The 24606-nt window shown below is 34.8% G+C and overlaps 4 protein-coding genes and 1 pseudogene across 5 annotated transcripts; 2 read left to right on the top strand and 3 right to left on the bottom strand.

The window, feature by feature from the left end:
• Nucleotides 1–8019: 8019 nt before the first annotated feature.
• LOC121747080 lies at nucleotides 8020–9926 on the bottom strand. 2 transcript variants are annotated; one of them, XM_042141059.1, is made up of 3 exons: nucleotides 9805–9926; nucleotides 8618–8687; nucleotides 8020–8514 (listed from the first exon to the last, which is right to left on the bottom strand). In XM_042141059.1, exons 2-3 carry the CDS (start codon nucleotides 8666–8668, stop codon nucleotides 8158–8160), a joined length of 408 nt encoding a protein of 135 aa, XP_041996993.1. In that variant the 5' UTR covers nucleotides 8669–8687; nucleotides 9805–9926; the 3' UTR covers nucleotides 8020–8157. The 2 variants fall into 2 exon arrangements, with proteins under 2 accessions (XP_041996993.1, XP_041996994.1); XM_042141060.1 differs by having other exon boundaries at nucleotides 8618–8678; nucleotides 9805–9916.
• Nucleotides 9927–11180: 1254 nt separating this feature from the next.
• LOC121748139 lies at nucleotides 11181–11801 on the bottom strand (annotated as a pseudogene).
• A 311-nt stretch (nucleotides 11802–12112) lies between these two features.
• On the bottom strand, nucleotides 12113–18958 carry LOC121749519 (protein Asterix-like). The gene is made up of 3 exons (XM_042144090.1): nucleotides 18738–18958; nucleotides 18458–18558; nucleotides 12113–12387 (listed from the first exon to the last, which is right to left on the bottom strand). The coding sequence occupies exons 1-3, from the start codon at nucleotides 18876–18878 to the stop codon at nucleotides 12318–12320; spliced, it is 312 nt and encodes a 103-aa protein (XP_042000024.1). The 5' UTR covers nucleotides 18879–18958; the 3' UTR covers nucleotides 12113–12317.
• LOC121749517 lies at nucleotides 15441–18127 on the top strand. Its single transcript, XM_042144088.1, has 2 exons — nucleotides 15441–15666; nucleotides 15822–18127. Exon 2 carries the CDS (start codon nucleotides 15827–15829, stop codon nucleotides 18023–18025), a length of 2199 nt encoding a protein of 732 aa, XP_042000022.1. The 5' UTR covers nucleotides 15441–15666; nucleotides 15822–15826; the 3' UTR covers nucleotides 18026–18127.
• Nucleotides 18959–19076: 118 nt separating the features above from the next.
• LOC121749518 lies at nucleotides 19077–23986 on the top strand. Its single transcript, XM_042144089.1, has 8 exons — nucleotides 19077–19420; nucleotides 21015–21099; nucleotides 21500–21541; nucleotides 21877–22045; nucleotides 22583–22635; nucleotides 22725–22949; nucleotides 23238–23284; nucleotides 23726–23986. Exons 1-8 carry the CDS (start codon nucleotides 19185–19187, stop codon nucleotides 23790–23792), a joined length of 924 nt encoding a protein of 307 aa, XP_042000023.1. The 5' UTR covers nucleotides 19077–19184; the 3' UTR covers nucleotides 23793–23986.
• The last annotated feature ends 620 nt before the right edge of the window (nucleotides 23987–24606 follow it).

The following is a 24606-nucleotide window of genomic DNA, read 5'->3' as shown; positions in this document are numbered from 1 at the left end:
TTGTTTGCGCGCACACACACACGCACATACTGAACACACATTGCGCTCACTAACATACTGCACACACACTGATTACACTGATTAATTGTTTATTATTTCATTCCATTTCTATATTATTTGTAGTTACCAAGTACAGGAATGAAATCAATTAAGGAATATCAATTTCATTCACTTGTATTCCTTGCACTTACCATACACAAGAATGGAATGAAATTGTCACATTACTATCTTCATTTTTTTCCATCTTCATTTCATTCTCTTCTTATTCCATTTCGTCATACCGAGGAGGGCCTAAATATTTTACTTCAATGCCAAAGTTACCGATTTATCCTTTGTTTTATTAGCATTTAATGTCATTTTAGTTTAGATAGGGCTAGTTTGGTTAGATGATATGTGAATTACATGAAACTCAAATTTTTATGACTATGGAAAGTATTGTTGGGTGTTTGGTTACAAAACGAAGAGTTTGAAAAGGATTTTGCATTGTTTGATATAATTCATTTAATTAATAATATAGTTTTTTTATTTTCTTCTTAATGTTGTTTCCTGGCTTCTGGTAGAGAAGAGTGGGTGGTGGCAAGGATCGGAGGAGCAGAAGAATGTTAAAGGGTTGACAATATTAATTCTTTGTTTCAGTTTAGTATACAACAATGTTTCTAGTCTACTGAGGAGTTGTTACTATAGTGAACAAAGGTTAGTGTTGATAATAACAAACCCTATCCCTAAATTAAAGGGTTTTACTTTCACCGAGTACACTTTTATTTTCTTGATTTTACATAAATGATAAGATTCTCCAAACCAACTCTAAAATTCAATTTGTTCATAAAATTTAACAAATGAAAGTTTTTCATTATTTATTGTAATATTATAAGCGGAAAATGAGATAGATAGAGACTAATTTTGGTGGACAGACACACATGCACACACACAGTGCATGCGCACACACTACACACACACATTTACAACACTGTGTGTGCGTGCACACACACATATACACACAAACTGCACACACACACAGTCACATACTGCGCGCACACACACTTATTAATGAAATCAATCAAGGAATTTGGGTGTTTGGTTACAAAGTTAGTACTAGTCTGAAAAGGATTTTGCATTGTTTGATATATCATGGTATTAGTTAGATATGCTAGTCCAAAATTACATACTAGTAATATAGCCCCCAACAAATTTTATTGATTCATATGTCCCCTTACAACCCAAATCTTTGTCGCTTCCTTTAATTACATTGTTGACTCATTCCTGCGATTTGAATGAGCGCATTCAGTTGATGAGTGTGCCAATAGTCATAGTCAATCTCCTCACAGCAACAAACATGTATCATATTTATTACCCACAAGGCGATACATTCTTTATTGATACAAATATGGCATCCATGGTGATGTGAGGATTGAATACGATCGTTGCTCAACCACTCATTAAGTAGTAATTAATGATACACTCACATATCATATAAAGCATCCCAAACTATCCCAACGGTTAACAACTCATAGTAATAACCACACGACATTGACTTCTATAAATAGTGGCTGAATTTCGAACATTTCATGTATCTCACTACAAACTTAATAAAGATGGCCATTGTTTGGAGAGAGAGTTAAAACATGACTACATGTTGTAGATAGAAATACTATAACATAATAAAGAGGAAAAAGGGATGCGGCACAAAGACCTCGACCGAAAGGCGAGAATGAAGAGTGTAAGATTGTGAATATAAAGTTGCCCTTAAAATTAAATCTCGCGATTTTGAGTTAATATTGTCATATTCTTTTAACCTTACCAAGCACACATGCTTGGTATGAGGGAATAGAATGGTATTCCTACTTCCATTTCATGCGCACACACATACACATACTGCGCACACTAACAAACTACACACACTGATTAATTGTTTATTATTTCATTACATTTCTATATTACTTGTGTTACCAAGTATAGGAATGAAATGAATTAATGAATATCAAATTCATTCTTTGTATTCCTTGCGCTTACCAAACACAAGAATGGAATGAAATTGTCACATTACCATCTTCATTTCATTCTCATCTTCATTTCATTCTCTTCTTATTCCATCTCGTCATACCAAGGAGGGCCTAAATATTTTACTTCAATGCCAAAGTTACCGATTTATCCTTTGTTCTATTAGCACTTACAGTCATTTTAGTTTAGTTAGGGCGGCTAGTTTTGTTTGATGATATGTGAATTACATGAAACTAAAATTTGTCGACAACATGAAACTTGTCGGAGAAGGAAATGTTGGATCGTGGAGAACTCATGGAAGAGAAGAGGAAATCTTGGACGAGAATAGAAACGTTATCGCCTTCAAGATCCATTCTGCCTTTTTCTCTCCCAACTCCATGATTATAAATTGGAGAATGGAGCTCTACCGTTTGCCTTTGCTCAACAATCATGAGGTACTATATATATTAACATTTTTTCATTTACTTTTTAATTTATTTTATTAATTTTCTTCTTAAATTTGTGTTTGACATTAATTCTAGTACAATATTATTTCTTTGTTTCAGTTTCTATAATGAACAAAGTTTTGTGTTGACAATAATAACAAACCCTATCCCTACATTAAAGGGCTCTACTTTCCACCGAGTACACTACTTATTTTCTTGATTTTAGATAAATGATAAGATTGTCCAAACCACTTTTAAATTTCAATTTTTTCATAATTTTAACTAATGAAAATTATTCTTCAGTATTTAGATATTTGACTACATTATTCTAGAGAATTCTACTACACCTCTGTCCGCAGTAATTGTCTCAATTTGTCATTTTTGTTAGTCCATCAATAATTATCTCATTTGCTTTAATACAATATGAATTGCTTGCTATTACTATAATTAACAAAGTTCAGTGAAAATAATAACAAACCCTATAAAAACTTTTACATTCACCGAGTACACTGTTTTTTTTTACTTAAATAGTACTGAATAAAGATGGCCATTGTTTGGAGAGAGAGTTAAAACATGACTGCATGTTGTAGACAGAAATACTATAATAGACTAAAGAGGGAAAAGGGATGCGGCACAAAGACCTCAACCGAAAGGCGAGAATGAAGAGTGTAAGATTGTGAATATAACTTACGGTGACCTGTTTATTTTGTCTTTCGCTCCAAAAAGTTATGTTGAGACTAGGTTATAATTTTGTAGAAGGTGTTTATGAAATTGAATGCATATTTTACATATTCTTTGCTTATTATATAAAGTTGAAATTAAAGTTGCCCACAAAATTAAATCTCGTGATTTTGAGTTAATATTGCCATATCCTTTTAACCTTACCAAGCACACATGCTCGGTATGATGGAATGGAATGAGTGAATATAATGGTATTCCTACTTCCATTTCATGCGCACACACTGCACACAGACACACATATTGCCCACACTGCACACACACACTGCGCGCACCCACACACTGAACACACTCACTGCGCAAACTAACATACTGCTCACACACACTGATTAATTGTTTATTATTTCATTCCATTTCTATATTATTTGTTGGTACCAAGTATAGGAATGAAATCAATTAAGGAATATCAATATCATTCACTTTGTATTCCTTGCGCTTATTAAACACAAGAATGGAATAAAATTGTCACATTACTATATATCTCCATTTCATTCTCTTCTTATTCCATTTCGTCATACCAAGGAGGGCATATATTTTATTTCAATGCCAAAGTTACTGATTTATCCTTTGTTCTATTAGCACTTAAAGTCATTTTAGTTTAGTTAGGGCTAGTTTGGTTAGATGACATGTGAATTACATGAAACTGATATTAGTATTTTTTTTACCACTATGGAAAGTATTGTTGGGTGTTTGGTTACAAAACTAGGAGTTTGAAAAGGGTTTTGCATTGTTTGATATATCATGGTATTTGTTGAATATGCTAACAAACAGGTTTTGTATTCATTACCCACAATGCGATACATTCTTTATTGATACAAATATGGCATCCATGGTGATGTGAGGATTGAATGCGATCGTTACTCGCCCACTTACCTTGAACAATTAAAATGTAAGCAGAATAGGATTAACTCAACGACGGAATACTAAACCCCCATGCAAATAAGAAAAGGTGTGAGTTCATGCATTCTGCAACTAACGAAACAAGCCCTTAATCAGAAACACTTGCATTCGTAAAAATTCCAAAAATACATTAGTTTAAGTCAAATCTGAAGTCTTCACACAAGACTCCTAACACATGACAGGATCCTGTTTGTAGATTTATTATGAATGTATGAAATATAAAGTAGTAGTAAGTGGTAATTAATGATACACTCACATATCATCCCAACGGAAATCAACTCATAGTGGCATTGAGCTCTATAAATAGTGGCTAAATTTTTAACATTTCATGTATCTCACTTATAAACTGAATTAAGATGGCCATTGTTTGGAGAGAGATTTCAGCTGTGGAGAGAGAAGTCAATCTGTTGGCGATTTGATCCAACCGACGTAGAGCTGATACAATTCTATCTCTCGAAAATAGTGGGCTGCAAACCTCTCCAGGCTAACTGTAGCATCCCAAAAATTTCTGCGACTTTTGTTTTAATATGGATGTGAGTGGAAATTTTTCTTTTATGGAATTTATTTGTTCCTATGTGATTGAGTTGATTATGTGAAATAAATTGTAGTGAGTGATATGGAATAAAGTGTCATTTTTTTTCCAAAGTGGGGAAATAATTAAATGAGATCATGCATATTGTTCTAGCTATTTTAGTGGTAATTTTCGGCCCCTTCAATTATTGGAAATTATATTCTCTTTCTTGAATTTAATTAATTGTTTTGGGATATTTATCCAAATTAAATCCAAATCAAATTATCCCTAATTTGTGCTACATGTAATTCGAACCCTGAGCCTATTCTTGAGAGATTTCGAAAAAATCCCCTATTTAATTAAGAGGATGAATTATTTTTGATTTAATTGGTGTCTTGTTGATTCCTTTCATTTAATTTAAATCCAATTAAATCTTGCCACATTTTGTTTCCTCACCCTAATTAAATTAAGATTTGAATTATTTCCTTGTGGGAATATAACCCAAATTTTCGGCCCTCCCTTGTTGTAGAGAAATTTATATTTGTTTCCTATTTTGTGGAATCTCTTCTATTCAAATAAATACCAAATTAATTCATATGCCAAATTCATCGGGGATGTTAATATTTTCCTTTTAATTCTCTCCTTATCACACGCCCCATATGCCTTCTTTTTTTCCCTTGTGGAATAAATTTATTTGTTACCTATTTTGTAGGAGTCTTCAAATTTAAATCATATTCCCATTTAATTGAGGATTTAAATATTGTTCCCTTCCATGCTTTCATAGTACACGCCCCCCCTCCCCCCTCCCTTGTGCTATACTTGGAGATTTTAAATTATCTTGTTACCTTGTGTATGAAATACTCATTATCTTGTTGCCTAATTTGTGAATATATTTCTCTCCAAGTAAATACCAAATCAACTCCTTGCTAATTAAATAGCAATTTTCGAAAATCCTCTCCCTCCATTACACGCCTACTTTATTTTTTTTAATTGTGAGAATTTACTTCTATTTTATTCTCCCACAATTTAATTATTCTAATTTAGTGTGGGAGTTTAACCTAAACCTTAAATAACTAAAACACTAACCCTAGCCACCAATCACACGCCTCCCTCCCTCTCTTCATCCTCTCCAAAAATCCTTCACCAATCCTTTGTTCTTGCATCAATTTGGAGTTGGAAATTCAAGATTCATCGAAGAATCGCATCAATTATCATTCCTACCAATTGTTTTTGAACAAGAAAGGTATATTTGAATTCTCTTTCTCATCCTTTCCATTGAACCCATGTTTATTGATTCCCTCATGCATATAGTGAGTGTAGAAATCATAGATCTAAAAATTAATCGGTTGGGATTGATGTTTTGCATGAGAAAGTATATGAATATGCGTTTATGTATGTGTATGTGTGAGGTTGTGGATGATTCGTTGGTGAATGATATGTGAATATGTGAGAACATGGTTGTGAGATCTTTTTAAAATATATTAAATTTAATTTTAACCTTTTAATATTCATATCAATCATATCCCAATTTTTCAACTTATCAATTCAATCCAAATCTTTTTAATTATATCGATTTTTAATTAACTATCATGACATATTGTAAACTGACCTATTATTTCCACTCAAAAATGAGTTGTATGAAAAAAAATAATTTAAATTGTTTTTTTTAATTAATTATCACGTTTGATTAAATTTGTCGATGATGATTTTGTATAAAAACATAAGATAGAAATTAACATGCGAGTCTAACTGCTATATGATGTATTGATGTATGTCAACATAAGGTAAAATATAACGTTAGTTAACTTAAATGGCTTTTCACATATGGTAATATGTAACGTTAGTTGAATTATAAATGGCTTTTTAGATAAGGTAATATAGAGAGTATGATTAATTGCTAACTCTGCTAACTCATCAACGCAGTGTATTTAAAATCTGCATTGATGAGTTAGCAGAGTTAGTAACTTAAAAAATTTAGCAATATAACGCAACTCAGGTAATATATAACGTTAGTTCAATTAAATATATAGTAGAAAATTAATGGCGATTGATCTCTAAATTAAATATATACAAGAAAATTAATGGCGATTGATATGTAAACTAGAATATAAATAGGGAACATGAAATCATACTAGTTCAAGAGCATCAATGGCGCGTTTTTCTTTGCAAATAAGTGCAATATTTTTGGTGATTTTAGTGTATGGTTCAATTGTTGGAGATTGCGTGACAGTTATAGTAAAATGTGATGAAGCTGAATGTGCACGTATATGCAAAGAAGCTAATCAAGATTTGCCATTTAAAGATTGGAGAGTTTGTATTTGTGACCATGCTGGCGGTTCTATTGATCAACTTGTTCAAACATAGAAATTAATTTTAAAATATTAGTAGTATGTTATTTTTTAACATGGATTAAACTAATGGTGGGTTAATTTTCTAGGAATCAAGGTCGGCTTTTGCAGACCATAAAAATAACACGGTTTTCACTACTAGAAAATTGGCTTGTAATGACACTTAAAATTGTCACTAGAAAATTACTGTGCTGACACTTCATCTATAATGGCACTTGATGAAGTGCAACACCGGGTACCTGTAGTAAGAGGTAGTGTGTAGATAGTACATCTATGATGACACTTTTTATGTTGAAGTGCAGTAACAATATATTATAAAGTGCAGTGAAAAGCTAGTGTGTAGATAGTATATCTATGCTGACACTTTTTATAAAGTGTGATAAAAAAAGTGTAGTGAGAAGCAATTTTTCTAGTAGTGTTTTTTATAAGATTAATATGCATACCAAGGCCATATTCATATTACTATTATTGTTATTATTATTTTTTTGTTATTACAATTGTTATATCATTCATTCTTCTTTTTTTCCATTTTAATTGCGTTTGTCATGCTTGACCTTGTCAATCCTTAGAAACTCATTTGTATTATATATTTATTGGGTATGTTGCTCATTAATAAACAAATAAATAAAACCATATATCCTTGAAATCTGATCAAGTTTGGCAATTTATTTAAGGGCTAATAACCAAAAAAATACGCCAATTTTTGGTCAATCCAACTATAAACTTCAAATGTAATGAAAAAATACACTAAGTTTTAACTTAGGATTAATTTTTCTGGCAAAATAAAGTTTGTGTATTTTCTGGCAAAATAAAGTTTGTGTATTTTTTACACCATTATAAGAAGTTCGTCCTGTAAAATACGACATTTAAGGGAACAGATGGTTAGATGACATAGACATCCCGGTGCACCACGTAGGATTAAATTTTTCCGAAATTGAATTTTATGGAAAATTTACTAGTGCAAAATAAAATTCGGTGTATTTTTTTTTACCGCATTTAGAGTTTGTGGTAGAAACATGAATTAACTAAAAATTTGTGTATTTCTTTTGCTATTAGCCCTTTATTCAATGTAATTTATGGAGAATATATGGCGATATAATTAGTGCAATATTTGTGTGTTAAATGAGTGTTAACTTTCACAGTTACTGACCAAACAGCATCTTGATTACAAAATACATGAAAGAAGAAAAATATAATTTCATCAAGTACATTTCATGATTTACTATCTAAACTCCAATCAAGATTGTCTTCCTCCCACCTTAACATGCAATTTCTGGGTCCGGTTTTTGGCTGAAATAGCCACGAGAGCTCCAAATCCAACAGCCACACCGACTCCAATAATTAGAGACGGTAAATGAACACTTGATTCCTTTTTCCTCTGCATAATATCCCACTGCAGCTTAACGTCGTCTGGGTGCCATAGACTTAGGTGTAATGCCAGCGTCATACTTAGATCGACGCTGTCTGATGCCTTCATTACATCCAAACATACGGGACAAGAAACCTTTGAACTTTCTCTATCCTTCACTGTAGTGACCCTCCCTGCTACTGCTATAGCTTTTTCCCTCAAAGATGTACGAACAGGGGGAGTAAACTGGAGTGGAATTGAAAGAAGTGACGATGTTTACAAATTACACACTACCATCACTGTTTAGACTTGAAATAAATCAATAATAGAGAAAGAGGCCTTAGCATACCTTCATAAATTTACAGAACCGCAACCATGTTGCTCGCAGCACATCCTTCATTTGCACCCAGCTGGAAATTCTGAACATATTAATCATCAATTTACAGTGAAAGTGGAATTCGAAACAGAATGTTTGATCACTCTCAGTCACATTGTGAGACAATAAACTAAATATGAGTCCTCACACGTGTTGATTGGTTGACAAAGAGGATCATATGTGGTTCAAATGGATGACTTTTGCACACAGAAGTCAGAAAGAAAGGATGAAACTCATGTTACTACAATACTTCCACAAAAATGCACAGGCGCACAATTGGCATTGCTCAAGATATGTTTGTATTCAACTAATTAATGATAGTGACCGATGTGGTCTGCATAAATGATGCGATACTTGCTTTGAATAGCTATTGGCAACCCTGTCTCTGAGTTTCAATTCAAACAAATATAGAAAGTAACAGGAAGTCAGGAACCGAGATAATCAAAGGACACTAACTAAGTCTCCATCCCTTATTGCTCTTAAAAGCAATCAATCAATCAGATAAAGAGCTTCTTTGGAGGAGGGAATGAGGAAATTTTCGATGACACTACATAAACATAGTAAATACTTTTTAAAAAAAGGAAAAAATCTGCAGCTAAAGAAGATGGATCCGACAAACTTGTGTATTAGTCCAGCAAGCATACAACCAACGAAGCAAAGAGAAGAGAGTAAGAGACAATGTGTATCACTGAGATACCTAAAAGCCACAAATTCTAATCATACTCAAATAGTTGGACAAAATGGTTATAAGCTATAGTGGTGCTGAAATTGTTCAGGATTCAACTATAATCACTTATCTTTTTCCCCTTACTTTCTACTACTACTTAAGTACCAGTTCCGAGTAGGGTTCAAAACACCATCAACAAAGGATAAGAACACACCATTAATTGAAACCCGAGTCATCAATCAGAATTAAAAATCCGGCATTTCTCCTGATCAATTGTGAAGAAACCATCTCAATCACAAACTATTAGCAAACATGTAAGCAAATTTATGAAGTGAAAGCGATGCATTTTCTGCTCAACAATTGAAAAGAAAAAGCAAACAGAAACACGCACGCAAAATAGAATCGACAGGTTTGTTCAAACTAATCCATCAAATTGCTTACAAACCACATTAATATGCATAAACAAGAATAAACATGATAAGTAGTAATTTACCTTCTGATACAGATGCGTTATGTAGATCGAGATAGAGAAGTAAAGTTGCAGAGAGGGAAAGCAGTGAGAGAGATTGCGGAAAAGCAGTAAAAGGTAGGGGTTTTGGGTTTTATACGCCGATTGAAAAATTGGGCGATATCATTTTCTGCATCTTAATTTTTATAGAATAATGCTATGCGGCCACGTTATGGCCAGCCATAAATTAATTAAATAACAAAAAATTGATTTTTTTTCAAATTTTTGGTTTAATACTACTTGATTTTACTTTTATATCATCCTCATTATATGTTGTTCAACATGTTAGTGTTGCTCTTTCGTAGTTTTTGCTCAACTTATTACTACTGTCATTTCTTGATTGTTGCTCAACGTATACAGTAATTCGTGATATTAATGTATTTTACGTAATGGAATTCAAAGATAAGTATCAACTCACAAGTCCATTCACACACATATAAGTTTATATCGGTAATTCTAATTTTTTTATACATATAAATGGACTAAATTAACTCTTTATGGCCGGCCACATTATGGCCATTTAGCATCACTTATTTTTATACTATAACTAGTAATGACATTTATATAATTCCTATCAATTTCGACCAATTCCTCCGTTAATTCATAGGACTAATTACTCCCAATTGATTTCGTACCAATTCCGATAATTCCTACTAATTCTATCAATTACTTTCCCCAGTATAGATTTCGACTAATTTCAAACAAAAGGTCAAATTTAAATTAGGATTTGTATCTCTCAACCATAAAATGGCCGATATATAAATAGAGGGAAGCCGCCTTATTATTCAACGGTAAAAGAGGAGACTCCACAATTCTCTCCGCCGCATCCCAACTCACTCTGCCGCTCTCTATTTCTCTCAATTCTCTCTGCAAACGGTAAAAATGGTGCCGCACAACTGGTTACTGTTACTGTGTTTGTATCATTTTTTTTATTTGTTTTTTCGTTCATTTATGGATAGAGAAGGCATTTCGTGTATTTTGCCTAGAAATGCCAACTAATCATCATAATCACTAAAGCAATATCTTTTGTCATCTATTATCATTGAGAGTAAAAGGCCCAATTTGATCCTTAACGTATTGTGATTTATTGATTTTAGTCCAAAACATTATCTTTTGAATTATTCGGTCTCTCACAAATAAAAACAGGTCACATTTGGTTCGAATTTGACGGAACCGTTAAAAGTTAACGGTCAACGAATCTTAATTCGATTTTGACTGCATCTCCGCCGTCTGGCTCGCCGGCACCGAGCTCCTCCGCACCAGCACCCCCCGAGCCCACCCCTCACGGAATCTCCTGGACCTTCCGCAAAGACACCACCCGCTACTCCTCTCTCATCACCTTCACAACATTCAATTCCATATCATTCTATAGCTATTGCATAACACAAATTAACCAACAATTCATAACTAAAATGGTGAAGTCAACAAATTTTCAATAAACCATAATTGGTGATTGGTGAACAGAAAGTATTTGGGGGAAATAATTGTTTACCGGCGTATTCACAGATAAATCTTCCGGCGGTGATCAGCTCCGCCGCATAGAGGCCCCAGCCCTTTTTCTCATGTTTTACAATCTTCAACCTCAAATTCACCCCGCACTGAGTCGCCCTGTTGCCGTACAGAGAGTCACACTTGCAACTCGGTCCGCATTCTAGATTCAAACAGGGGGAAAAATCATCGCCGCCGCAGCCTTTTGTGCAGTCGCAACTGGTGGCGCCGTCGACGCTGAATAGAAAAGGAGAGGGGGGATTGGGTGGGGCATCATGGTCGGAGCCCCATGGCTGGCAGAAGTGGGTGGTAGTGTGGAGGGTCTGAGATGGAGTGTAGAGAAAGTAGGAGTAAGCTTCTCAAAAACCTCTGGAAACGTGGGAGGTTCTGCGAGAAGTTACGTTGGTGGAGAGGTGGTGCAAGGTTTTGCAGGTTGAGGAGATGGAGAGTAGCTTGGTGGGATTGAGGTAAGGAATGACGATGGGGGCGCATTGGAAGAATGGTTCGCCGGTTTGATGATAGTAGAATTATGATTGTGGAGCCTATGTTTTGTTTTCTTATAGTCGAACAACTATTGGTAGTAGTAGTAGTATATTTTAGTTGAATGTCGACTGTACACTAGATAGGTAGATTTAGTTTACTTTCATACTACCAAACAAAGCATAAAAATTCAGCTGAAAAGTATTGGCAGAAACAGTCACTAAATGTTAATAAAATGATAATATTACGGCTGCAGATTTCATGTTACTAGGCATCTAAATGATTGTAATGCAAAAATCAATAGGTCCACAGAGAGAGAGTTCAATTCATGCAGAAAAAACAAGGCATTTAAGATTGAGTTTTCAGGCTCAGCCGTGAAAATATTCTTTGGAGTCATAGAACATATTCTCCAATTATCTATCAACATGTAACAAAACTAAAAGAGGCAATAATAGTAGTCAAGCTGATGGAATGTACTAAATGAACCACCATTTGGATGGCCAACAAGGAAAGCTTTAGCACCCAAGATACTACGAACTTTTAGGGTTCGGACGAGGCCCCACCCCCAAGTAATTCGTCACCAGCCCCATGATACCGAACCTGACATCCAAAAGAAAAAAATGGGAAAAATTATTAGTTAAGAAATAAATATGTCAAAGAAATTGTTGCACGAATGTTTCATAATCTTCTAAGAAAAGGGCATTAAACTAGACATACATCTGTACATGTCTAAAATTTTAATCGAGCAAAAGGCAGGATCGGAGGTTTCTCAAGTCAATGATATGAATCCAATTCTTCCCAAATTAATATACAGTTGAATTATTAGTGCTGCCATTAAGCAACTACCTTAACTCCAATTTCTTATAAATGGGGCATGCCACATCAAAAGGTACATGACATATATATATATATATATATATATATAGGGTTTTAATCTATGCAAAACTAGATTTAAATACAGAAACGCAGAACAATATCATGCGTAGGGCATGTTTAGGTCATTGTTAGTTTATGTTTAGGTCATACTAACAAAGCATGACCTAAAATGATCTTAACATGACATTGAACTCAAATCTTATAATATGACCTAAAACTGCTTAATTATGACATTCCGTGTTTTTGGTTAATTATTGACCATTAGATCATCTAATCCTAGGGCCAAGATTTGGGCTGCATTTCTAGATTTAAACACATACTTGTTTTGATCATCTCCCGATATATATATATATATAGTCTCATTATTCACAAATCCACTCTTAAAGACCGAACCATCGAACCATACCAAATTAGGGTTTTTAGATCTAGTTTTTTATGGATGAGAGACACAAATTTATCAATTATTTTAGCCTCATCACGAGTCTATTTTAATTATCCGAAGGTAAATAAGTCATACTAACATGTTACGAAGATTTAACATCATTCCAGTAGGTTTTTACTTCATTCCAGTAGGTTTTTACTTCATTCCAGTAGGATTATTACTTCATTCCAGTACGTAATTTGAAGTCCTACTGGAATGAAGTAAAAACCTTATCCAATGAAGTAATAACGTTTCTGAATGAAGTAATAAACGCACTTGAATAAATTACATTTTTTAATGTAAATAAAGTAAAAACTCAGGTCAATGAATTCAAATGAAACATATGTTGAATCATTTCAAAACCTACTAGAAGAAAGTAAAAACATGTTGTAGTTTCAAGGTATTATGTACGGAATGAAGTAATAAACCTATACAATGAAGTAAAATGGGTTTGTAATGAAGACCGAAAAATTTACACAGCAGCACATTTCATCAAAAAAACTAGATCTAATGGCCCAGATTTGGTCTCTAGTTCGGTCTTTAAAATTGGTTCGACATTGATCACAACTCTCTATATATATATATATATTTCAGATATCAGCTTCTCTAAATATTGACGTTGTATTGACACTATGCATAGGTTTTATCTTCTTCATATTAACAAAATGAAATAATGTGATCAACAAATTTATACAACGGCTGCAATCTTATAAGTAACGAGGCCAAAAAATTCATGATGACTAAAACAATGAGAACTTGATGAATATCATAGTTATATACTCCGCCATGCCGATAAGAGCACATCTTTTACACCTCAAAATGCACAATATAAAGTCACACAAGTAACTAATGCAATTGCAAAAGGCTTCTTTTTAAAATTTAATCACGGATGCCAGTCATCACTCATCATCATTACCCAATGCCCATCTAATGATTTCAAAAGGTATAAGCTTCTTCAAAGGATATCTAAATATTTGTTTGAAGACTTAGTATATTGTACTAATAAAGGATTTACAAAAATATTTACACCTTGACTGAAAACCTTCTACCATAGTATCAAGTCACTTCCGAAAGAAGTAAAGATTTGTAGTGACTTTGGTGTACTGCGTCAAACTAAAGGTAGAGAGTCTACAAACAATCTAACATCATTCTCATTATATCTGTGAACCCGTAATAATTGCTGGAGGCATTTTCAAACATGAGTTATTATAAAACTGAAACATGATTCGTGATTTATATCTATTTTTGTGTCTTCCCTTACCCTTACAAACAACTATAGTAGTGGGGGAAGTAGAAAAGGTTAGGGAGCAATGTGATAAAGAAAATTTGACTCCATAATCATTCTAATAAATTAAAACACAACTAGTAAAATAATCTAGAATGACTTGAAACCAATGGGAATGAACCATTTGAGACTTCTATTCTGTAAATCTTGTCAAACACTTGTAGCAATAGGACCCAAATTGTTATTTTCTGTACAACTCGCCCAACATCTTCAGCTAATCGTCTGTAACATTTCTTAGCTCCAATGGCATGTGTTTATACATTTGCACAGATCAAGTTTTATAGTCCAATGTCTTGTAGCAATTCAAGTAGCATTGGCTGCAAACCAATTGCACCAAACAAAATCCGTTTACACCTAATTTCTCATGGTTCCAAGTTCCCAATTAACATACAGGAGGCCGGATGGTAACTTAAACAATGTCTCTAGTGAATGTCCTGAGTCTGAGAAAGCCGATGAACAACCTAATAACCTATTGCAGCGAAGGAACGAATCCTTGAAAACCAAAAGGAAGAAAAGAAAGACTATATAGTCTAGATTTTTCAGCAATGAATATTCATCAACATAGTAGAGTAACTCGATAGCAATGGGAGTAGTGGTTCATCAGCAGTGATACTAAGGTAAAAATAGAATAAGTCTCCAGACATTAACTTGTACTTGGGCATTACCTAGCCTGCATCACTCTTCCTTAATCTACCTTTCGAATGGTACTAAACAGAATCACCATATTACATACAAAGTCTTATCACTTCAGTGAAACGCGAAATCATTATAATAGCTGACATACAAATGCAAAGACGTTTTGTCATTATTTGTGAAAAGAAAAACCTAGATTTAAAAGGTGTCTACCTGTATGCATCTGTGAGATTAGGGTTTTTTCTTCTTTAGTTCTAGAGTACATTAATCATTCCTCGTTTGTACTGCGTTTTTTTTTGTTCCGGATTTGGGAGAGACGCATGACCCTCATGCGTCTCTTTTTAATGAAACGCATGACTGTCATGCGTCTTTTATAGAGACGCATGAGGGTCATGCGTCTCTCATTTTTTTTCCGTTTTATTTTGACGACGCATGAGAATCATGCGTCTTAGAAACAGACGCATGACGCTCATGCGTCTTTTTTTTTTTTAAATTTGACTAGAGACGCATGATGCTCATGCGTCGTAGAAAGAGACGCATGAGCGTCATGCGTCTCTACTTCGAATTAATCCGGCGGCGAAGGCAGTAGCTCCTCATTCACGCACGCAGACAGCAAAGGTTGCGATTTCCTTGGCGATTTCTTGGCGACTCCCGTCATATTTCGGTAAGTTTCCTTCAATCTTTCAACACTGCTCCATTATTTGTTGTTTATTTGCATATTAGTAGGGTTTTTGAAAAATTTATGTAAACTTACTATTTTAGGGTTTATTGAAAAAATTTATCTTTAATTGTTGTTGGTTTGTATATTTATTTTTGCAGAAATCATGCAAGTATTCGTGAGTTTATATTGGGGTGGTAGAATATATCAACTTCCTCATGTGGGCATTTGTTATGATCCTCCTCGTGCGAGAGCTTCCATCGTATTGGATTCATGTGTTTCATTATCTGAATTAGTAGGAATGATATGTGCTAAGATAAGAATAGATTCCAACCAACACTTCATCGAAATATCTTGGAGGCATTGTTTCTTGGGTACCGGTACGAGTTATGTATGTACTGCGGTTGACAGTGATCAAAGTGTGTTTTATATGTTCAATGCGGCTCTAAATTCTACTCGGCATATTGAATTATTTGTTGAGTATTCGTCTGTTGGAAATGCCTTAATCCCACCAATTGTTGATCATGGTGTTGGTTCATCTACGAGGTTTGAACCTATGAGCATCGACTGCGGTATGAATGAGCAAACAGACGTTGCAGATGTTGGATTGAATACTCAAGAGAATGTACAAGAACATGCTGATGTTGATGTTGTACGAGGAGACCTTGCAGATCCAGAATTATCGTCATCATCGTCTGATGATATTTTAAGTGATGATTCCGGTGCTGACTCTAGTGATGAGGAGGTAGTGTATAAACCCGTCGTACAAGGTGAACAACCACTTCCAGAATATGTTCACACTGGGTTGAAATATTTTCGCAAACTGCCAAGTGGTCGTACTGAGGTACCTGAAGTTGGTAATGAACGCAGTACCATGTACTGGGATGAAGAACACCCATATCGGATTAATGGTGGAACAAAATTTGATAGCAAGCTGCATGTGAAGACTGCTATTACTATGTGGAGTCTGAGGCAACACCGGCAATTTAGGGTGGTTGAGAGTAAATTAAGAAGGTGGCATGCCGTGTGCAAATATCCAAATGGGAGGACAGAAGATGGGACCGCTATTATCAGCGAGACCGACGCTGACAAAGCGAATGAATGTCGGTGGGAAGTGTCTGTTACACACATGGCCCATGATGATATGTGGGAGATTAGGAAGTGGCGGGGACGCCATAGTTGTGAAGGTCATCGTAATGATAGAGGACATGCTAACTTTTCATCACCAATGATTGCTTTGTGTATTCGCCATCAGTTGCTAAAAAATGCCGAGTTTAGTGCCGCAGCCGTAAGAAATTTTGTTCATGACAAATTTCATGTGGTAGTCAGTTATAAGAAGGCATGGTATGCACGGAGAAGGGCTTTAGAGATTGTATTTGGTGGATGGGAGGAGTCATTTAGGGATTTGCCAAGCTACATGCTTGAACTGCAGTATAGGAATCCAGGCACCATTGTTGAGTGGAGGCATAACGAGTTGTTGAGCCAGGGCCGTACTAAAGTCTTCTATTACGTGTTCTGGGCACTTGGGCCTGCTATACATGCTTTCCAGGAGTGCCAACCAGTTTTGACAATAGACGGAACTCACCTCCGAGGAAGATTTAAAGGTAAGCTGCTTGTTGCTTGTGGTGTTGATGCAAACAAGAAATGTCTGCCTATTGCATATGCTATTGTTGATGAAGAAACTGGCTACAGCTGGGAGTGGTTTTTGGATCATGTCAGAATTCATGTGGTGAAGTACGAAAGGGAGGTATGCATCATTTCGGATAGGCACAAAGGAATCCCCAAGGCTATGCGTTCAGATGAATGGAAAAAGCCGCCGATATGTCACCACAAATTTTGTTTGATCCATGTGAGGAAAAATATCTTGACAAAACTAAAGGGTAAGGGAGGAAAAGCAAAAGGCATGATATGGGCATTGGGTGTCACAACTCAAGTACGCAAGTACGTGAGAAGGCGACGTGCACTACGGGAGGAAAGTCTTATTGCGATACACGAGCTCAACAAAGCCAAAAAAGAGAACTGGTCTCTTTGCTACGATGATGAACTGAGATGGGGGGTGCCCTCGACAAACATGTCAGAGAGCTACAACAACGTACTGAGAGGTGTAAGAGAGTTGCCAATAAGAGCTTTGGTTGATCTGACATTTTGGCGAACAGTTGAATGGTGGGCAGATAGAAAGACAGAAATACAACAAACCGAAGGTCGGTTGACCCCCTGGGCGAGGGACAAACTTGTTGCGAATGATGCGAAGGGGCAAATGCATTACTGTTCAGTAGTCGCCCGAGAATTAGGTCATTACCAAATTCGAAGTCGTCCACGTGTTGAAAATGGAAAGGCAAAGGGCGATAACAGACAAGAAGTCTAGTTTATGGATTCAAAGTGCAGTTGTGGGAAGTGGCAGATGTGGAGAGTCCCTTGTTCACATGCGTGCACCGTTGCCAGAGATCGAGGTAACTCTATTTTTCTAAGACGCATGAGCATCATGCGTCTCTAGTCAAATTTAAAAAAAAAAAAGACGCATGAGCGTCATGCGTCTGTTTTTAAGACGCATGATTCTCATGCGTCATCAAAATAAAACGGAAAAAAAATGAGAGACGCATGACCCTCATGCGTCTCTATAAAAGACGCATGACAGTCATGCGTTTCATTAAAAAGAGACGCATGAGGGTCATGCGTCTCTCCCAAATCCGGAACAAAAAAAAAACGCAGTACAAACGAGGAATGATTAATGTACTCTAGAACTAAAGAAGAAAAAACCCGTGAGATTAAGAAGTACTGAATTTAATAAAAAACTCACATCATAGCCATGGAGATCTGCTTGAGATCGTTCTCGATATTCCTCATATTAGCAAGGGACTGAGCGCAGAATATGATCGCGAGCCACGAACAAAGCTTGTACTGCATAAATTAGTTGAAACAATCAGAATCCACGATGAAACGAGCACAATCAAACTCAATCAGCAAAATTTAGTAATTCACTCTAATTACTCGGTAAATTGATTAACACAATACAGCTGCCACTCGATTAAAAGTATTGGTGTAAAACATAGATCGGAGATGAAGAGGAAGATTCGTACCCGGAACATAGCGCCAAAGACGCCGAATATAACGGCGATGAAGCCGGAGTAGTCGATGGGAAGATCCTGCGGAGCGATGACAGGTGCCTTGTACGGCCGCGCGGCCGACGGTAGCCGGGGATCGTTGGATTGCGACGCCATTGCTTTGACTGTGTTTGGAGTGTTGCTACCGATGGCTAACACACCCACAGATTTTGTACTGTTACTTTTATTCTTTATTGATACACTTGTATTTACTTTATTTTTATTCATTTTATATTTTATCGCATACTGTATTTTATTTTATAAATACATACAGTAAATGATTAAATATTAGTTTATCTAATTAATCAGGGCTTACTGAGCTTTTAGGGTTTTTATTTAAAGTAATTAGGGATTTGAGATTTGAGATTTGAGATGAATGTAAAGTGAAACTAGTAACAGAAACACTACAATCTGCAACGAGCAATGGAGGATCAGACTCCTCCCTTTCAAACCCGTCCACACAGTCAAAACTTCGCGCCGCCGCCGTCACCGTCATCGTCATCATCATCATCGGAGGCGCGCCAGTGGAGGCCAGTTGCTCAACGGAACCTGAGGAACCAGTGGTCGAAGCTTAAATTACTCCGTCAAGATTGGTGCTCTGCCTCCAATGCCGGCCGCTCTCACGCCACTGAAATCGTCAATTCCTATCTCTCTCAAAAGTAAATTACATGCGAAATTATGCTTTTTTTATTTTTATCGATGTATTGATTCACATTTGCCAAGCTATTTCACGATGTCAGTACACGAGATGATCGGCTAAATTGTGTTTATAAATGAAATAGATGTTGGAGAAATTTCGGAATAAGGGTTAAATTCGTTGACATTTCGTAATTAGGTATTCAATTTGCAGGCCTTTCGTAATTTAGTATCGAGGCATGCTTATTCTTCGGAATAAGGAATTTGTGATATTTTATCTTATTTATATTCTTTTTAATATTATTTCCCTCTAACCATTTATCAATTACCTAAATTACCCTCTTCAAATTTTTACATAAATTCTACTTCATAATTGTAGATTCAGCCATCTCTTTCTAAATAGGATTTGTCCAACTTTTTTGTAAGTGTTGGTGCATTGGTGCAATAGTAAATTCTACTTTTTTTACAATTATGCTGGTGCATTGGTTTGTTTACAAGAATTAAACCGTCTTCCGCAAATTTCAAGCAAGGAGCCTAATTTAGGGTTATTGGGAAGTAAGTATTCGATCAAGCTAACTTTATGTTATTTGGTGTGGTTTGATTATCTTTTCGAAATCTCTGCTTATTTTGATAGTAATTGTTTATGTAGGGCTTCTAAGTTTGGAATTCTAAAATGTCTTCCAAGTAAAAGACGCATTCTTGATTGATAATATTAGAGATTTATGAGATTCCTTTATGTTGCATTTTTTCAATATTATGATTGAGCATTTTATCGAACACCTCCCCTGCATGTGAGAATTTTTGTTTCAAAACTAAGCTCTGGAGAGTTTTTTAGTTGTTGTTTTACTATTCTAGATTTGAAGAGCGATATATCATATATATATATATATATATATATATATATATATATATATATATATATATATATATATATATATATATATATATATATATATATATATATATATATATATATATATGATAGCTAATTGGAACTGTTTGGTGATTTGTTTTGCCTTATTTTGTATGTATAAAATGCAGCATGTATCAAGAACTTCCACAGCTAGCTTCCTGTCTAGTTTAAGTTGGACAAATCCTATTAAAAAGAGACGCCTGAATCTCTAATTATGAAGTAGAATTTAGGTAAAAATCTCTAATTATGAAGTAGAATTTAGGTAAAAATTTGAAGGGGGTAATTTAGGCCATTGATAAATGGTTATAGGGAAATAATATTAAAAAAGAACATAAATAAGATAAAATCTCACAAATCCCTTATTCTGGAGAATACGCATGCCTCGATCCTAAATTACGAAAGGCTTGCGAATTGAATCCCTAATTACGAAAGGTCAGCAAATTTAACCCCTTATTCCGAAATTTCTCGTTAATGTATGTGTTGTGTATATCAATGATTGTTTGTAATTTACTTATTAGGTAGTAAAACATGCAGTCTTGCTTCCATCTTCTCTTTTGCTGATACTATCATGCTTGGGGCCTGAATTCCAGTTCTAGAAATTGTATTCACCATCTAAGATGCTAATGAGAAAAATCCCTTTGGGTGATTTGTTGTATGCATGATTTCCTCTTTGGTTGAAGAGATTGATATTCAAATATTCACAGGTATATGGATGGCATGGAGTTTGGTGTGTTGAGTGACATGCCTAATATTCGAAAGAAAGCTTCTTACAAGTTGCTCAAGCAGCAGGTTTAATCTACTTCTAGTATTGTCATTTACTTGGTCCGCTTTGCTTCATGGGAAGATTTGATTTGGACCTAGACTCATTTTGAGAGTTTTTACATCGTTCCATTTTAATGAATTGGTATGAATTAGATTTTTCAGGCCTTAGACTCCCTACACTGTGAGGTTCTATATAATAAAGAAATAGTGGTATTTGACATGTCAATTTGAAGACATGTTACTGATATCAGAAAAGGGATTTACCTAGTTAATACCTTAAACCAGTAAATTTTGCCTCCTCTTGCTGTTATATACTTACACTTTTCATAAATGAGTTTATTTTGTTTAAAACTAAAATGACATATTTTCTTTCCAGCTTTATCCACAATGTCTATTTGTGTAATTATGAGATGATTTCTTTCTGCAGGAGCTTAATAGAGGCAGACTACTGAAATCTTACAAAGATATGGTACACATCCTTTTTTTCTTGTACAAACATATGGTCTGATTTATTAAGTTGGGTACAGCTTGTCAAATAGGAAGCCTTTTATCACTGTTTCATAATATTTTTTTCAAGGATTTTTATTACACTTACCAGAAACAGAACTTTTATTGAACTTAGGCAGATGGTAAAAAGGGAGTCACTCATCCCTAATATTGTAAAAACTTGTCGGTGCATGTTTTTCTCATAATTTTTTCTTCTAAAGCGTATGACCAGTTCTTTCTTCTAATTTACCATAATCTTGTAGAATGCATAAACTGAAATTAATGCACAATTATATATATCTGAAAACTGATCTGCAGGTTGGAGTTCTGACCGATATGGTTAGGATATGTAAATCTATGAGGTGCTATTCTATAGGAACAAGCAATAGTCCACTGGCTCAGTTTTCTTTCTGTTCTGAAGATGGCAGTGACAGCGGCGACTGTGGTGGAATCCCTGTTTTTCGATTTTGTTCAATTGCTTCATTTGGTATGTGCACTCTTGCAACATCAGTATTATCTGAATTAGTAGTATGTATCTTTGCCAGCAAAAGCAGTTGGTATTTGGTGTAAAGTAAATTTTCCTAAAATATGTTCAGTTAAGATGTCTACTTAGGGAAATATAGAACAAGTAAAAATTTACAATAACTTTATTATGGTAAAAATCAATATTTCCTGTTTATTATCAACTAGGTGCTGCTATAAATTTCCTCCACTAATCGACCTTGTGTGTTGGTGATTAACAAAATTTAGCTGCATCTGTTTGTATAGATAAATAAAAAAAATTGTGTTGCTTGAGGCATACAAAAATATTTTATCAGCTCATAGTTCCAATGATTGCTCTGCATATATCATGAAACTCTTTTAATGTATTCATGCGTTTTGCTGTCTTTGCTTAAGTTCTAGTTCCACACTAAAATTCAATACTATATTTTTCCAGCTCGAAATGTTGATGTTTTTTATGCCCTTGTTATGATTACATTTCTGATATTTATATCATAACCCAAAATATTTGGAATGGTCGCAGAAGAGTTAGCATTGGAGATTACTCAAATGTTCATATCAGAGTTGAATGTAAAGGTAAAATGCATTCTGATAGACCACTTGAAAGATTTAATTTCCTTGGTTTTACTTATGTTTTCATTATCGTCTGAAATGCCCTGCTGCAGCGGTTGCTTGTAGTAGAATTCCTGTCCATATATGATGAAAAAGTTGCAGAAGCCATGGCATTGCAATGGTCTGATGAACTCTATGAGGGAGAATTTGGTGATCTGGCTACACTGAACTTGTACTCTGCAGAAACTCATCAACTAAATCTTCCATCACTTAGTAATTGCAAGTCAAGTACTTCAAACATTCAATCTAAACGGCAGCAAGATAGCAATGTTTTACAGGTATTGGGTTCATCATTCACTTCAATTTAGGGTTGAGTATCTGTGGCAATTCCTGCATGTAGTGTAGTTCTATTACTGTCCAATTTTAAAGTATGCATTGTTAAAAGGAAATGAATGCATAGAAGTGTTATGTTGTAATGAGTCTATTGGATTTATATTAGGCATGTCATTTGTATGTGCATAATGTGAATATCTGAGTGAAGTATGCGTGTATATGTGTCGGATATATCCACGCTGATCTAAAAGGATTTGCCACCTTTTATTAAATTATCCTTCTATGCTATACAGATTTACATAACAACCTGGCTGGCAGATGTGAACATAGATAAATGCAGGTAAGATCAACCTTACTACCTTCCCGCACTCTTCTAAATACTTGATTGCCTGTTTCTGAAATTTTCATTCTCTCATTATGATCCCTACATATGTTATTAATTATCTCCATGATTACAGAATGAATAGTTACAAATATATTCTTGTTATTAGTAGGTTTTATGAAGCTTATACATGTCTGAAGAAGTTATACATAGATTAGTACCATTCATTCTAAGGATAGGTTGGTCTGGCCCGTCTAAGAATTTGCTATCTTCATTCAGAGCTTTACACACCCTCCTTCCATGATATTTTAGTTTAGTTTTTTTTTACAATATCTCTGTTATAATGAATAAAATTGCATAAAATTACAGTGATTCACTATAGATGGAAGCGAGAATGCGAACCACTATTTATGATCGATTACTTTCATTGCAAAGTGTTATAACTGTTTCCTTCCACAGGATTGAGGAGATATTTGGTATTGCGGGAGAGGAGATGCATGTTGACTTTCTTGAGACACCTGCTTGATGATAAATTCGATTTCTATTACCAACCACCTAGCGAAGGTTTTGTGCAAGAATGTAAGAGCTGGTTGGTCTGATTATATTCTTGTTAAATTAAGATTAATATTTAGGGTATCGATTCTACTTTAGATGGAATTGATAAGATTTTGTAGGATGGATTATTTGGGCTATTTGATTGTGTTTAGGTTGATTGATTGATTGATTGCGGTATGATAAATTGATCGATTATAACTAAAAGTACCATTATACCGATTGCCCTTGCTTCTGGAACTGAATTATGGACTGAGATATAGTCTCGCCGTCCTCAAAGAATATGCATTTTGGATTTAGTACGGGTTGTAATGCAAAATTAGTAAAGTAAGAGAGAGATGCAGAGAGAAAAAGTAATAAAGTATTGTTAGTGGGGAATGGGTCTCACTTCATTAGAGAGAAAAAGGGTTTTTAAAATTGAAAAGTGCATATTCTGATAGACGAACTAAAAAAATAGTACATATTCTTTTAAGACGGAATAAGTAATTAATAAACCCAAATTTGAGTTGATTAATTATCATCCAGTTGGGTCGAATAATTCTTCACAAATCACATTTATTCAATTCAATCACTTGATAGTCACATGTTTGGTTGTTTTATCATTCAAATTTTACCAATCAAACCAAATTTATCTCCTTAACCTCAATCCTGCAATGCAAGTGACAATAAACAGAAATCTTGAAGTTAAGTGTTATAAACTGGACATATGATAAGAATAAGAGTAACTATCAAGGAGCTTTGAAACCAGTGCAAAGCTATGATGGCTTTGAGGTATGGGTTCAAACCCC

This window comes from Salvia splendens, chromosome 9 (assembly GCF_004379255.2).
Source record: "Salvia splendens isolate huo1 chromosome 9, SspV2, whole genome shotgun sequence".
Lineage (NCBI taxonomy): Eukaryota > Viridiplantae > Streptophyta > Magnoliopsida > Lamiales > Lamiaceae > Salvia > Salvia splendens.
Note: the sequence above shows the minus strand (reverse complement) of the source record. Positions and strands in the feature narration are given on the sequence as shown.

Coding starts and splice junctions, on each gene's coding strand:
- LOC121747080 (XM_042141059.1), bottom strand. CDS start 8,668: ATGAAGGATGTGCTGCGAGCAACATGGTTGCGGTTCTGTAAATTTATG. Junction 8,515..8,617: donor GGTTCTGTAAATTTATGAAG/GTATGCTAAGGC, acceptor ATTCCACTCCAG/TTTACTCCCCCTGTTCGTAC.
- LOC121749517 (XM_042144088.1), top strand. CDS start 15,827: ATGCAAGTATTCGTGAGTTTATATTGGGGTGGTAGAATATATCAACTT.
- LOC121749519 (XM_042144090.1), bottom strand. CDS start 18,878: ATGGCGTCGCAATCCAACGATCCCCGGCTACCGTCGGCCGCGCGGCCG. Junction 18,559..18,737: donor TCTTTGGCGCTATGTTCCGG/GTACGAATCTTC, acceptor TAATTTATGCAG/TACAAGCTTTGTTCGTGGCT. Junction 12,388..18,457: donor CAGATCTCCATGGCTATGAT/GTGAGTTTTTTA, acceptor TTTGGATGTCAG/GTTCGGTATCATGGGGCTGG.
- LOC121749518 (XM_042144089.1), top strand. CDS start 19,185: ATGGAGGATCAGACTCCTCCCTTTCAAACCCGTCCACACAGTCAAAAC. Junction 19,421..21,014: donor AATTCCTATCTCTCTCAAAA/GTAAATTACATG, acceptor AAATATTCACAG/GTATATGGATGGCATGGAGT. Junction 22,636..22,724: donor TATCAGAGTTGAATGTAAAG/GTAAAATGCATT, acceptor GCCCTGCTGCAG/CGGTTGCTTGTAGTAGAATT.